Consider the following 14,791-nt stretch of genomic DNA (forward strand, 5'->3'; position numbering starts at 1 on the left):
CTTAGAAATCCAAGGTTCCCCTCCCTCTTTCCCCACTGGGAATGGATGGCTCAGAGGACTGGTGGCCCAATACAGAAGCTTTCACCTGTCCATTAAGAGAGTCTGACTTAATTTGGTTGTTTACTAAGTTATTCTCAAATTAATTCAAAACTATAAATTAAGAAATAAATGGGTGGTCTATGTGCAATTACTATCAAGTAGTCGTGTACAGCAAATATCACCACCACTGTTGAAAGTGAGTCCAGAGGATGACCTACATACTCTGTTTTGAAAGCAACCCTCCATGAAGAGTAAGGTAATATGAATAAATTTTCCCTTCTGTTGTCCGTGCTGTACCTGTTTTCTGTGCAGACCTCAATCCCTACTGTCAACCTTAAAGCTCAGAAAGGCATGAAAAACTTTCAGGGTAGGATCTCCATAAGCATTCAACCCTGGCCCATCGCTCCCTGTATTTCAAAGGGCTTTGGTATAACCCTAACCAATTTTCATTTGGATAATCCAATACTAAAAGTGAACTTATCAAAGGGAAGGCCCAGAGCAGCACTGAATGCTCCAAGAAAATGCTACCCTGAATCATTATAGTAGTGATTAACAATATAGTTCCAAAAAACAAAACAGTAACAGAACAGACCAACAATGCAGAAGAATAATCTCATAAAAGAAAGCCAGAGGGAAGTGAAAAAGATGAACTAGCTTTAAAAAACCCTTCCAAATGGGGCTACATTACCACAACAAATGTAAGCAGGCTGTGCATTAGCAGCCTGCTATTATAGCACTGCCATGATAATACACAGCCTGGTACAGTTTATTATTGTTAGACTACTGTTAATTTTTATTTATGTATTTAGTTTAAAACAATTGAACTTCTGCAAATTATCCTCTCACTGCAAATAGCAACTCCCACCCAAAAATGCTACAACAGTGGGGAAGTGCTGGGTCCTTTCTAACCTGGTACACCCCAGGCTAAGCATTCAGCAGTAGCTCTCACTAAGCATTTGGATGGATTATTGTGTTTGCTGGACTTTTAAGATCCCTTGTGTTTATCTTCAAGGGACCTGCCTACTCTTTCAAGAATGTCTTAAAGGCTAAATGCCATCTTTGATTTCCATTATAAGATTTAAGGTTTGTAGAAATGAGTAGTTCCCTATTTAGATTTTCATAAGCAGCAGCAAGATGTCATGGCATTAGAGGTAAATGGAGGAAAATTTAAAATCCCATTTCTTTCTCCTCCTATCCTCCCAGCTAGCTGTCATCTTTAACCCCACATCAAAATCCCCCACCCCACACAAACACCCACTTAAGCAAAACATAATGACATTTTCCACTTTTTATTGATGAGGCTACAGCATTTCATTGTCAGAACTGGTACATGGGGCTAATATGATGAAGCCAGTCACTCAGAAAACAGCATTTAGGCAATGTGCCCAGGCACATACTGGTATTACAGTGACTACTTTAGATGGTACAACTGCACCTTCAGAACATTCTAACTTAAATGCTACACTGGGACTTATCAAAGATATAAACATACCAATTTTTACTCTTCCTCGCTCAGGACCTTCACCCATAACTAAAATATTAGCAGGTTTCTGTGGAAAAAAAAATAAATATACAATACATATACCACGATAAACCTAAACATTTGTCTCTGAAAAGTTAGTTAAGCTTTGTTTTGCCAGTTTTAAACCAATGTTGTTTTGATAAAAATGACAAGTTTCTCTGTCACAGCAAAGCTGTGCAAGGACCCAGACACAGACTTTCCCTGACTGCATCTTCCTCACGTTTTTTCTCGGCGTTGCTGTGCTCCAGCACCACGTTCCCTGCTGACACCCTGGTGTCTGTGCTCCACGCACATGGGCTGGCAGCCACTGAGCCACGGGGATTTCTACCCAAATCGCCCTAGATCCTTTTGGTGGGAGGCAGAGCCATTGCTGCCCACCACCCCCCACATAGGGATGGGAAGCCAGCTCTACAGCATGTTTTGCCCAGGGTCATTAGGCACATTTGCAGACACATTGTACATAAAAAATACACAAGTGAGATACAGATGAAACATTACCATATCACTTGATACTGGAGAGAAAACTCATCCAAAATATTCCTATTTACAAGTGTTTACCAACTCATACAGCTGCAAAACTGGAAAGCATCGACTTTATGTTATTTCTCTCTCTGTCTTCCCTTTGTTTTACTATGGAGGCAAGTTAAACAACTGAGCTAAAGTCTGGCTGGTTAGAAATATGACAACTCACTTCATAACCTTCTATTTTCTGCTGTCCTGTTTCTCATAATCATCTCTCAGCATCTGTAGTGAGAGGATTCCTCAAATCCTAACATTGTTTATATAATGAAACCTGCAGTGCTTATTTTGAGGGGAAACAAGGAAACTCACAACTAAAGCTGATAGTGTATGCCAGACTTGTTCTCAAATGGACTGATTTAGATACCCATTCATTCTGTAAATCCTGGACAAAACAGGGGCTTCTATTCAGTTGTGACCTGTAAGAATTATAACAATGCTGAGTTACAGCTCTCACTTTGCTTTTCCACTTTAAATTTATCTGAAGAGTACCCCAGTAAAACTGTTTAGACTACCTAAAAGTGAACTTAATAAATCCTAGTATCTTAGTGTGATTTCCTAAACACATTCTACAATATTCTCAAGCCTTCCTGAATCTATCAGGCTTTAATGTAAACACATGCAAAGAGGCAAAAGACCAAAATTTGATATCAATCTAGAAGTAACTCTTATTGTGTAGAACAAGGTACAAAAAAATAAGTAGTCCAGAAAAAAATGCCTTGAGAAATTAAATTACTATTTATGAAAGGTTCCAAAATGGATTTCTGAAGCTCTACAATCCATGGACAAAATATGGAAAAAGAATCTGAGGAGTTGCATTTCTGAGAACAGGTTAAGGATGGAAGACGTTATCAAAAATGTGATCAAAAAAGGTAAGACATATCTTATTGCCTTTCCAACAGTAATAACAACAGATTTGACTTGTGCTGTATTAGCGCTGTAATTTTCAGAAGAAATTGTCCCCCACATCACCACCCCTTTTTGTTTTTTTAATAAAGGCATACAAGTAAGTACTGCTTCAACATTAAAAAATGCAGTATGTGGGCACACAGCTCTCAAAGCATTCTATTTAAACTGCTTCTACAAAAGTCCTAGAAATAAAAAAGTACCATACATCTTTAAATTCGGAGTTAGTGCTTAATTTTATGGCAATTCAATCTGCCAGATATGAAAACACCATTTCACTACAGAAACCTTTCTATTGCTACACTGTGACTCAAGGAATACAAAAACCTGTATCAATATATAGGGGTGTTAATAAGCTACATGTCTAATTATTATGTTTTGAGTAGAGTAAACAATACATTACACAGGCACTACAATTTTTCATATATATAATACATGGACATAAAGTACAATTTCTCCCCCTGCAAATTCACAGGTTGATAATACTCTACAAAAATGCTTTTAACATCCTCATGATAGTTTCACCTTAGAATATTTTACTCTTTGGATTTTGGTAAGAACAAGAAGCCCTATTCACACAAAGACTGCATTACACCAGATGATTAATAAGCACAGCATTGGGTAATTCCTGCACTAAAGATCGTCTATCCTAAGTTCAAGGCAGGTAGAGGTAAGATGAGAAAGCACAAAGAGATAGGACAGTACTAGTTACAAAGTAAGTATCAATAGCTTGACTCACATTCAGACTTCAGAAGTTATAGAACACATTTAACAATAGAGACAATTTTGACATCTGTGTAGGAGTCGCCTAAAACCACGAAATAAAAAATCCCCTCAGTTGGTCTGGAATACTCAGTTCACCTTTTTCTAAAGTCAAAGGCCCTTAACTGAAACAAATCTGTTTGGAATAGGAGGTTCTTCCTACTGACACAAATATTTACACAGTTATATCACTGTAAAAATACAACATCAGAGTTTTAGAAAAAGTTACATCAGATGTCTTATTCTGGAGGCTTCCATTTCTAAAATCATTGTATGCATAGACTGAAATAACATTTTTAGTTCAAAGAATTTTCCAAACAAGAACACTCAATTTAAATTTAATAGGGGGATGGATGTCTACCAGAGGTCAATATAGGGATAGTACTGGTATACCTAAAGTGTATTTATTTTGAAGAATCCCTGAAAAACACTCAAGTCCACTAACAGAAGTCAATACATGGGTCAGGGATTATTGTAAGGTATCTTTTAATCAAATCCACTATCTGGAGAAAAAAAAAAAAAAAAAAAAGAAAACAGCTCCCCACATCTGTCACTTTGGGCAACTTATTACACATTGGAATTGATTTGCAAAGAAAAATAAGCAGTCATTAGAAACAGAAGGGAGAAATCTGGATAAGCATTACTTTGATTTGTTAATTTTCAGTTTAATTCTAATTACCCAGAAAAAACTGGAAAGTTGAAACTGCTTATTCAAATCACTTGGGCTGAGCAAGTGAAGCAAAATCTTTTAGCAATTTTTATACTATGTTCTGAAAACACTCTAAGGCAGCTACGTATTTTTTTAATAACTACAAATTATCAACCTTAAGTCCCTCATTTTTGTACTGATAAAGGCATAAATGCTTTTGCCATTACATAAAATAATTTCCACATGTCAGACAAATGCAAATGAGAAACCTGTTATGATCCTAAACCAAATGTGAAAAGCCATGCAGTGATGTATAGCTAGTATTTCAGAGACCAGCAAACATGTCTGGCAATCCTGTAGAAAAAAGTTCAAGAAAAATCACTTCTCCCCTCCCAAACCCACCTGAGCAGCAGGGGGAGAAATTCATTCTCATTAAAGAACGACCTTGTGACCATGGCACAGCACTAAATCTTATCTTGTCCTCTATTAGGCTTTGTAGGACTCCTTCTTATAATAGTGAGTGAATGCACAAGATTAGGATCTGTCCAGAAATCCCTATTCACTCACTATTACTGTTGAAAAAAAAACCAAAGATCCTCAGAGGAATATTTTTAGGTACTTTTAATTTAAACATTATTAGCAAAGTGCAAAAAGAAATCCTAAAAAGCAGGCTAATTTCAAGCAAGGGAGGTAAAACCCTATAGAACTTCATCGATCTGTGAAGAACTTCACCCATCTGTCTGATCTGACATGATACCACTCATGTTCACCCTGATCCTGAAGTTTCTGGTGATCAATGCTCCACAACTCTCAGGCAATCTTCTCTCATTCTTCTTCATTGTAGTGTTTTTCTTTTCCTTCTAACACAACAGACAAGGTTAGTGCCATTACTTCATCTCTTCCTCCCCAGCAGAAGGCAGACAACCACTCCTTCACTGCAAGAACTTCTTACACTTCCTGGAACAAACATCTCTCTTCAGTCCTATCACCTAGATTACAAAAAAAATCCAAAACCTCTCCCTGCTCTGTGTTTCCTAGTAGGGTTTTTTTTTTTTTTTTTTTTCCTGGATGTATGACCATTCTTGCTGATTCCCTCTAGCTGCTCTGCCCCTCTGTATGTTCTGCCTTGGGCCACCCATTTCTTTGAACTCAAGTGTTCCAAATGACACATTGCTCCTGCTGAGGCTTCACTAATGCTAAATGCAGTGGAGGGACTGTTTTACATGCCTCGCACAGCATCTTCCACTTTATATGATTCCAGTATGGTATCCTGCCTCACTGTGTAAAGCTACTGATTCATGGCAAGGTTACCAGCCATGCATTTTCCTCACATTTTTTTTGCAGGACTGCTACTTTGAACGAACATTGCAGTCACCTACTGCTTCTTAACACACACTGAAAATGTTTGTGTTCTTTCACAGAGGGGAAACAAGACTTCAGAATTTAACTGAATTCCTGTTTTGAAGGCAAAAAATGTAAGCAAAATGCAAATTATACCAATCTAGGTCTTGATGAAATGTGACAAAAAAAAAAGACACAGCATTCCTCCAGTTACTGATAGGAGCAAGGGATGATTATTTATTCCATGTTTGCATACTAGATGTCTGGAAATCATAGGACATTGTCTCATGCTCCAGGAAAAGTATTTTGGTCTTGGGTCCTCCTTTCACTAAGCGTTACTCACCAAAGCAGTGAGGAAACAACCGGGCATTTTTAGATATTTTAGCCATTGCAATCTTTGATACTTAGTACTTTTAGCATCAAACCAGGTCTGCAGGAACTATTATTCCACATACATTTAGCTAGTAGTCTGTTTCAGAAATCATGCATTTTCAAAGACTGATTTTAAACATAGGTATGTATCAGTGAGTAATCTAAACTCTTATGAATTACCTATTATGGTATTAAAATGTAGATGCTACCTCATCCCCATCCCTGTTATTAACTTTTTGCAACAGTTCTATGTATACTAATGAACAGAGTCATACCCTTTGCACCTCATTTAAAATGCGTCTTTTAATAAGGCTGTGGTATAATCCTAACCAATTTTCATTTGGATAATCCAATACTTAAAAGTTTGGCTACTAAAACATTACTCAATAGAGGATTCACAGCGATGGGGCAAGTCACATCAGTGATATTGTTAACTGCTGCCATTTGTGCATCATTAATGGCTGTGCCACCAATTTACACAACTAGCCATGCCCTCCATTTCTAGTTGTGATGAGCCCTGATAAGTTATAAGACTATAACACTGCCTTTCAATTTTTGCAAAAGAGCAGTTTAACTTTAAAAGAACAATGCTAAGCAAAGAGCTTTTACCCCTAAATTATTTTACTTTTGCAACCATGACCTCAACAATGATTCTATTATGATTTATAGTGAATGACTTCTTTATATTTTAGACTTCAAAGTATCATATTAAACAATATAGGAATTACAATCTATACTAAACAATACAGATTTAAAAACACAACCCCACAATCATATAGAAACATAACTGAACTTCGACTGTATGAGAGCAAGTGCCTGTGAAACATGAAATACAAATTAAAAATGTCTCGCTCTGAAGACAAAAAAAATCAAAAGGGTTTTGAAGACAACTGCAAGGGCTTACAAATTGCAGACTACTTAGAAGAGCACTTTTTGTGGCAGAGTGGTAGAAATTGTAATTTATTGATGTGGTTTATTATGTCCCAGTTAGGTCCTCTGACAAGAAAAGCTGTGCAGCAAAACCTACCAGCCTTCAGCTTGGCTTGAAAAATTTACACCCATCTCAAGGTCTCTGACTCACAAAAGATTCAGTGTTTATGCCTCTTCCGGCACATCTCTAACAACCTTGTGGATCTTCAAGCAGTCATAACATCCACCAAAATATTCCCTTATTATCAAGGTGTGATGCTCTCTTATTGCATTCTTAGGTACTGGAACTGTCTTTTTGGAACATTTTATGTTTAGAGAAAATAATCTTCTTTTAATCCCAAAATAATTCCATTTTCATTCCATTTTGAACAAAACTGACTATTTCAATGCTAAATAGTACTCTAGCACAATAGCAGTGTCAATCTAACCTTGTTCAAATGGTAGCATCAGCACTTTTCTTAAGTTAATTTCTTTCCTTGAATTCAAAGACGTGCACACCATCATCAAGACAATTTCTGTTGCATTTATTAACTGATTGGGGCTTTAAAATATATTATAATCAAAAGACCACCACAAACACTGGTGAAAACAATGGCCCCACAGAATGCATGTATTAAATCTAGACATTAAAACATTCTTTTTGATTACAGAACACATGAATTGTAAAAAGCACTGGAGAATTAAGAAAACCTTTTTTAATGTAATACTTCCTGCTAATTATCTTCTTATAAAGAACATCCCAGAGCTCTTTAAAATATATAAATTGAGCATCTAAATAAAATTCTCATTAAAAATAGGAGCCATTAAAATTACCAGTAACAGCGAAACAAAAACAAACCCCTGAATTATCAAAGCACACATGTCCAAAAATTTTGAAAGTACAGGAAGTATTTGAATAGGATAGAAAACAGACGGATACTGTATCTATTGCAAGGGGGCCTTCTGCTACTTACCATCAACCATATTTTATCTCTGTTTCAGCTTGATGAAAGCTGTTGGTCTCACTATTAGTTTATGCACTCTGAACACACTCCAAAATTTTCCTTTCACTGCTGTCACTCAATGACTGCCAACTTGAGGAATGTAACTTACTAAAGATTTGTGCACTACCTAATACACAGACTTCTCACTTTCACTGGAACTGAATTCAAGTTGAATAAAGAAAAATTAATTGCACTTCTCAGGCTAACTCTTTCACTCCCTAAAAATAACAAACTTAATATATTATAAGTGAACAGTCTTGAAGAAATGTATTTCCTGTGGGTTTTGCTACAGCAGTGATTACCCTGTCCATGTTAGAATGACTCTGGATGCTATGGACACATCAAAGCAGGATCAAATGCAAGAGGAGAGCATGCTCTGACAGTGGTTTTTAGGTACTGTGTTATTCCATATGATTCCATCACCCTTTAAATTCAAAGTTCTGCCTCACAAGTAAGGATTCTGAATGTGTATTAAAAACACTGAGTACCATTTATGCTCAGTAATTTTGTTGGAACCATTTCCACAGGGTGACCGGCATTCAGTACTACTGTAATCTCATCCAAAAACTTTCACACAAAGGCAGAAAATTGTCTTATTTACTCTGTGGTTTGCACGCACTTGTGTTAACCCTTGCCATTTTCCTTAAAAGCCCTATTTTGTTGCTGTTTTTCATTTTGATAATATTTTCATCACTTCCATGGCACCCTACTTGTACTGCGTAATAGACAACTCCTCCCTGTTCTGGACTAAGAAAAAATAAAAAAGGTTAAAAGCCTGTGTAATTTACTACTATGCACTTTGCAGTGGTTGCACGGGCTTTGCTTATGTTTACCTGTTAAAGCATGTTTGTGCACAGAACAGAGTATTTCAAATTATACCCCAAATATCATTTTTTGTGTCATTCATGCTCAGGATAATACAGATGAAGCTGGGAGTTCATGAAGAACAAGCTTTTACATGGGATAAGTGTGTCCTATTCATAAAATTACTTTAAAACTGCTCAGATTTAGAGTTACTCAAAGGATTGTTTTCTTACCATCCTTCCCTCTGTATCATGAATATAGAACATTCATACAGAACACAGCATTTTCTTTGTGCAGCAGACCACAGAGAAAACACTTATTATGGCTATTTCCTGTATTTTGAACAATCCATATTCTTGTCTTTCACAGCACTTTGCTGTGGCAACTTTTCCACAACCTTAACAAGGGATTAAGCAGTAAAAAATCCAACTAAAATGCCAAGTGCATTTAAAAATCACACCCTAGAGTTTTTACTAAATCCTGCTGCAGGGTTTTTATTGACTAAACTCACTTAAAAGGTACATTCGTGATCAAAGAGCTTCTGGTCCTCCATACTTCTCTCAGTTCAGAACCACAAGTTAGGCTGATATTTTTTCTATCTGGCTAGTACAGCTCATCACCTTTATGATAGGAATTAGATGTGAAGTTTCTAGCATTTCTTTCCTCTGTAGAACTCTTATCTCTATTCGTATTTATATATATGAATAAAAGAATTCCTGTAGCTCGTTAGTGTAGCTACTGCATGGCAATGCACTCAAATGACTGAGTTTGCCTTCAAACAGTGAAGGATTACTTATTCTTTCCAGCACCAGAATCAGGTATCTGGGGAAAGCCAGCACATGAGAAAACAGGCTAGTAACAAAAGAACAAATTTATAGCTATGAAAAGACAGAAACCTAGATAGTCTGCCCATCAGCTGATGTATTTGCATCCCCAAACGCATATATATATATATATATATATATATATATATATATATATATATATATATATATACACATGCAGATAGATATAATGAATCAACTACACATTGCATTCCTCAATATATTAGTTAAATTACACCATTCTACTTCAGTTATCAATTTACTTAGAAGGCCTGGAATTAAAAAAAAAGACAAAATATTTCTAAGCTTGAAAAAAACAATAACAGTATTTCAGCATTTGGCCCTGCTTCAACCACTAATACATTTCTCCAGAACACATGCCCTCCAGTATTTGACATCTGCTGTTCATGACATTTGAAAGAAATGGTCTGTTTTGATACCATATCTTTTTATTAAATGTACCTGAAATTTGCTAACAGATAAAGATTACATGAGGAAACCAGCCTATCCAGGTAAGCTTTGTCTTCTTAAGCAACCACACAGTATCAACAGACCAACTTTTTTTTTTTTTTKTAAAACATGCAACACAATTTGCATTTTTAAATTTTTTTTTTCCTAAAGACTGTAGATATGCAAAATGACAGTACAGCTTCCACAACTCTAAAGCACCACTTTGCTTCCAATTTAGAAGTCAATATGAAATACGAGGACACATGTATTTCTGGTGCTGTAATTTAAATATATATTCCACCAGACAAGGACAAACTTCCCAAAGGCACAGAAAAGGCCTGAATTTGTTTCACACCCTGTAAGGCAAAGATGCAAATAGTTATAAAAAGCAGTTCTGAAACATTCAATTTAGTCCTGAAGGGCTCCAGGGGAACGAGGAGAAAGAAAATAAAAGCAGTACTCTTCACATGTATAGCCATACAAAGAAAAACTACAAGTTACTTTAGGATTCAAATTTGGAGTTTCTCCTGTGCAAGTTTTCACTGCCTGTTAACTGGTCCAAGATTGCTAATTAAAATTATTCCATGTATAATGATGTAGAAATGTCAGGAAAAAAATAGTCTCCTTCCATTGCTTCTTGTGTCTGACAGTTCTGCAGCAGATAAGGCAAAAATATCTCACTAAAACATCAATAATCATGTAATGCAATTTTATGTGTACAAATCCTCATCTACGTTGCACTGTCTGTCCCTAACAGACTGGGTGGCAGTTCAATAAGCAGTCTTACTTTTTCCATTTATTTTCTGCACCTTTTACTTGTTTCATGTAGAAGCTTACAAGGCTTTCAGAACACCAAATTCAGAAACTTTGCTGCACTTCCTCTAGGCAATAACAGTGCAGTAATCGTGCCTAAGTTTGGTCATATTTTCAGCTTGGTAAAGTAGAAAAGCTCCTCTTACAATACATACATTGTTCCATCTTGACCTTCCCTTTAAACTTTGGACAAGGATTATATTTACTCCAGTTTCAAAACAAGATATATTCATTAATAGAGAAAAAAATTGTCAGTATTACTGCCAGTTTTAAACTTGAAGGTTGTGAGACTTGGATTTTATCATCACACAAGATTTATTATTTCGGTAATTATTCATGGAAAAGAAATACTGAGCTAAAAAGAAGAAAAACTAAATTTAGGTTTGTCATGGTTTTACCTGGTCCAATTTTTGGTGGTGGGGGGATAGGACCAAGAAACCACAAAGACGGCTCCTGTGAGGAAGTTCTAGAAACTTTCTCCTTCTTCTCCAGCAAAAGGAGCCCTGTGTTCCAGAGCCAATCCATTATGGCTCTGAGGTTGATGGACAGGCTGCTCATCAGGCCTGGGCCAATTGCACAGGTTGGTTACACCTCTGTGATGACATATTGTCCTGTACTTAAGAAAGAATTCAAAACAAGATAGGGTGGCTGCCAAGTAGGTTTAAGTTGTTAGTATTTAGTTTTAGTATCATGCACTGGGAAAAACAAAGCAGGAGGGTGAAGAGATGTAAGAAAAAAATGGAGACCCAAGATCACAGTAAGTAGAAGACGGGATGGGTTGCTGTGCTGTTGCTGTGGTTCTCGAGCATGGAGAAAAATAAGTTGTTCTCAAAAGGACTATTTCATCAATGAGAGACCTGTATAGAAAAGGAGAGCAACCTTGCTCTGAGGAAAAAAAAACCCTGGCCTTTGAGGACTGGACTGAACTGCTTAGAAGCCAAAAAGGGGGAAGAGGCTTGGCCCCCCACGACGTTTGAAGTGAGTTGATGCTAAGAAGAAAATGAGTTCTGCGGGGAGGGAGAGGTGCCCCCGCTCAAGCAAGTGAAGCTGTGTTCTGCCAGGCGATCTGTGATAGTGGTCTCATGCCACCGAAACAAACCAGTTTGGCCTTGAAGGACATTCTTTTTTTTTCTCCTACGAGGTAAAGAAAAAAACTCCCTCACCACCAGCAGTTATACACTGACTGTTCTTGGGAAAAAAAAAAAAAAACAAACTTCCACAGAACAACTGTAGTGAGTGGTTTGATCTATGTTAGACTTTCATTCCTGTCCCCTGTGTGTGTGGGAAAACATGGGGGGGGTGGAGAGGGAGGACCTAGGAAAGAGACGGGTCCCCAGAAAGGATAACAGGTGTCTTAAAAATGTCCGTTTTTATTTTTCTTCTCCTTGTAAATTTGTCCCTATCTCTGTTCCCCTCCCCAGTGCCGTAGTATTCTTAGTAGTTTGTAGTAATAAATCTATTTTGCAACTTAAGTTATTCAGCCTGTCTGACCATTCTCTGGAGCATATACGTATCTTTCTCTTAATTATGTTATGTTATCTGAAAGCCATAAATTTTCATGTTAATTGAGCTTTTGCTCTCCCTTCTCCCTCTCCGGTGGGGGGAAGGGAGGGAACATCATGGGTACAGTGCTTTTTGGCTTTCAGCACAGTCCAAACCACGACATTTTTGGTGCCGTGACTCAGATTGGGAAAAATCAGGTTTTAAACCCACGACAGACAAAACGTAAGTCCATACCCCAGACACACTCATATAGTCAGACCTTTTGGAAACACAGGTCAAAGATAATGAAAGGCTACCAAAAATTACAGATAGGGTTGTACCTGACAATCAAGCAAATGGGGCTTTGACCAAAAGCAGAAGTCTGAGAGGTAGATTTGAAAAATCGGTACCTGGAATAGAGATTTCTGACCTTTCCTTGCTCCCCTACTTTCATTTAAATCAAGCAAATAAATAAGCTTTTCAATTGCAATCATAAAAACAACCACCAAATGTTCCCCTATTCAGTACTCCATCTTGTCACAAATTGGAATCTAACAGCACTGTGTGGAAAAAGATTATCAAATACCTTTTAGGACTCGATTAGCATTTCTGCTAAACACCAGTTGCTTGGAGAAAAATTTTCAAGTGTTATCTGTTGATCTCACACATTACATAAATCTTGGAGTTCATACACTCCTTACTTAGAACCTGTTAAATGACCTAGCATTTTCTTAAAAGTCCTAAGGTTAAAGATGACCAACCTATAAAAAGCTATGAAATATTACATTCCTTTTCAAAAACTGCTTGAAAGGACACAGTCTGTGAATTTAAAAAAAAAAAAACAAGCCAACTTTTCACTACCTTTAAAGATTGCCATTTACAAAATCACCAGCAAGTCCTGAAGTGAGTGCCCAAATACAGCTAGAAGAATACACTGAATATTGTATTTTCATTTATATTTTCTATTTTATTTCAGTACTTAGTACCTTCAGCAAAGAATAACCTATAAGGCTAATCCAGGAGAGGTCTAAAAATACAAATCTCTGTAAGACTTTAATCCTACAGAACTGATTAAATTTCATTAATATTTTAAGGCTTAGGTATCTCTTTCTAGAAATACTGCCATTACACAAATGCTTCATACCCAAGTCTGTAAGAATTGATGATCCAGCAAAAGTATATCTTTCATTTTGTGACCATACAGCTTCCAAAAATATTTTTGGGAATACATAACCTTTTTCCTCAATAAAAGAAAGCGGCACTATGTCAAACCTCTCATCATACTGCAAGATACATTGTAAAAATGTCCTGCTTAACTTCAAAGATTTGGTATTTCACTGCTTTCTTCATATTGTTTCTTATTCTTGACAAGCTATTTGATCTTTCATATTCATCTTACACCTGCTCCCACATAGTCTCCTCTTACACCTAGCACCTCTTCTCTTGATTTGTCATGAGCTGGATTTTAAAGAGCAGTAATTAAAATTTTCAAGACACACCAAATGGTGAAGACACAACACAGTCACAGAACAGCTGAGGCTAGAAGGCACCTCTGGAAATCATCTGCCAGGTTGTTGAGGCTGCACTTCATCTCATTTTTCAGGTTACTAATAATAATGTTAAATGGCATAGAACTCAGAATCAGCCCTTGGGACACTCCACCAGTGATTGGTGTCCAGCTTAACTTCATGGCACTAATCACAATCCTTTGAGCCCTTCAACTCATACAATTTTCAATTCCTTCACTGTGCATGTCCTGGTGTGTACGTCATTAGCTTGTCTACAAGAATGGATGGGATGCAGAGTTGAAAGCCTTACTCAAGTAAGCAACATCCACTGCTGTTATCCCATCCATTGAGCTAGTCATTGAAGGCTTTCAGGATGGCCAAGCACAATCTCCCCTTCATAAAAATGTATGCTGACTGTTCTCAATCACCTCAATATCCTCCAAGTGTTTGAACATGGCTTCATGTGATTCATCACCTTTCCAATGATCAAGGCGAGAGTAACTGGAATGTAATTTCCCAGATCCTCCTCGACGATTAGAGTGACATTTGCTTTCTCCCCCTCAGTAACTTTCCCTGATGGCTATGACCTTTCAAAGAGTGTGGTCTCACAATTATTTGCATATATGAATATGAAGTACATGATTTTATGTATCTCTATAGGCTTCTCCATCATTAACTCAAAGATCCCTAAGCAAATTCAAAGATGTCTACCTATTTTTCTAACTAGAAGGCTGGTAGCACCAAAGTCATATGTTCTATTTCTGCCTTTAAATCTGCATTTGTACAAAACTGACAGACATTGCTCAGTCAAAAGTTTGACCTAACAGGCTATTTTTTTCTGAGTTTTTTGGGTTGCTTCTCTTTTTTTTTTTTTTTTTTTTTTTTTT

The 14,791-nt window shown here is 36.9% G+C and overlaps 1 protein-coding gene across 4 annotated transcripts in view; it reads right to left on the reverse strand.

The window, feature by feature from the left end:
- The window catches only part of CDK8 (cyclin dependent kinase 8), a 75,524-nt gene that overhangs the window by 17,157 nt on the left and 43,576 nt on the right, over positions 1 to 14,791 (reverse strand). For 3 of the 4 annotated variants that reach the window (XM_057366705.1, XM_057366704.1, XM_057366703.1), the window contains exon 5: positions 1,532 to 1,589. The exons of the other annotated variant lie outside the window; for it this stretch is intronic. In XM_057366705.1, coding sequence (XP_057222688.1) covers positions 1,532 to 1,589 — 58 coding nt within the window. The remainder of the gene's footprint in view (positions 1 to 1,531; positions 1,590 to 14,791) is intronic. 4 annotated transcript variants of the gene reach the window in all.

This window comes from Malurus melanocephalus, unplaced genomic scaffold (assembly GCF_030028575.1).
Source record: "Malurus melanocephalus ecotype Western Australia unplaced genomic scaffold, MMel_1.1 scaffold_70, whole genome shotgun sequence".
In the NCBI taxonomy this organism is placed as follows: Eukaryota; Metazoa; Chordata; class Aves; order Passeriformes; family Maluridae; genus Malurus; species Malurus melanocephalus.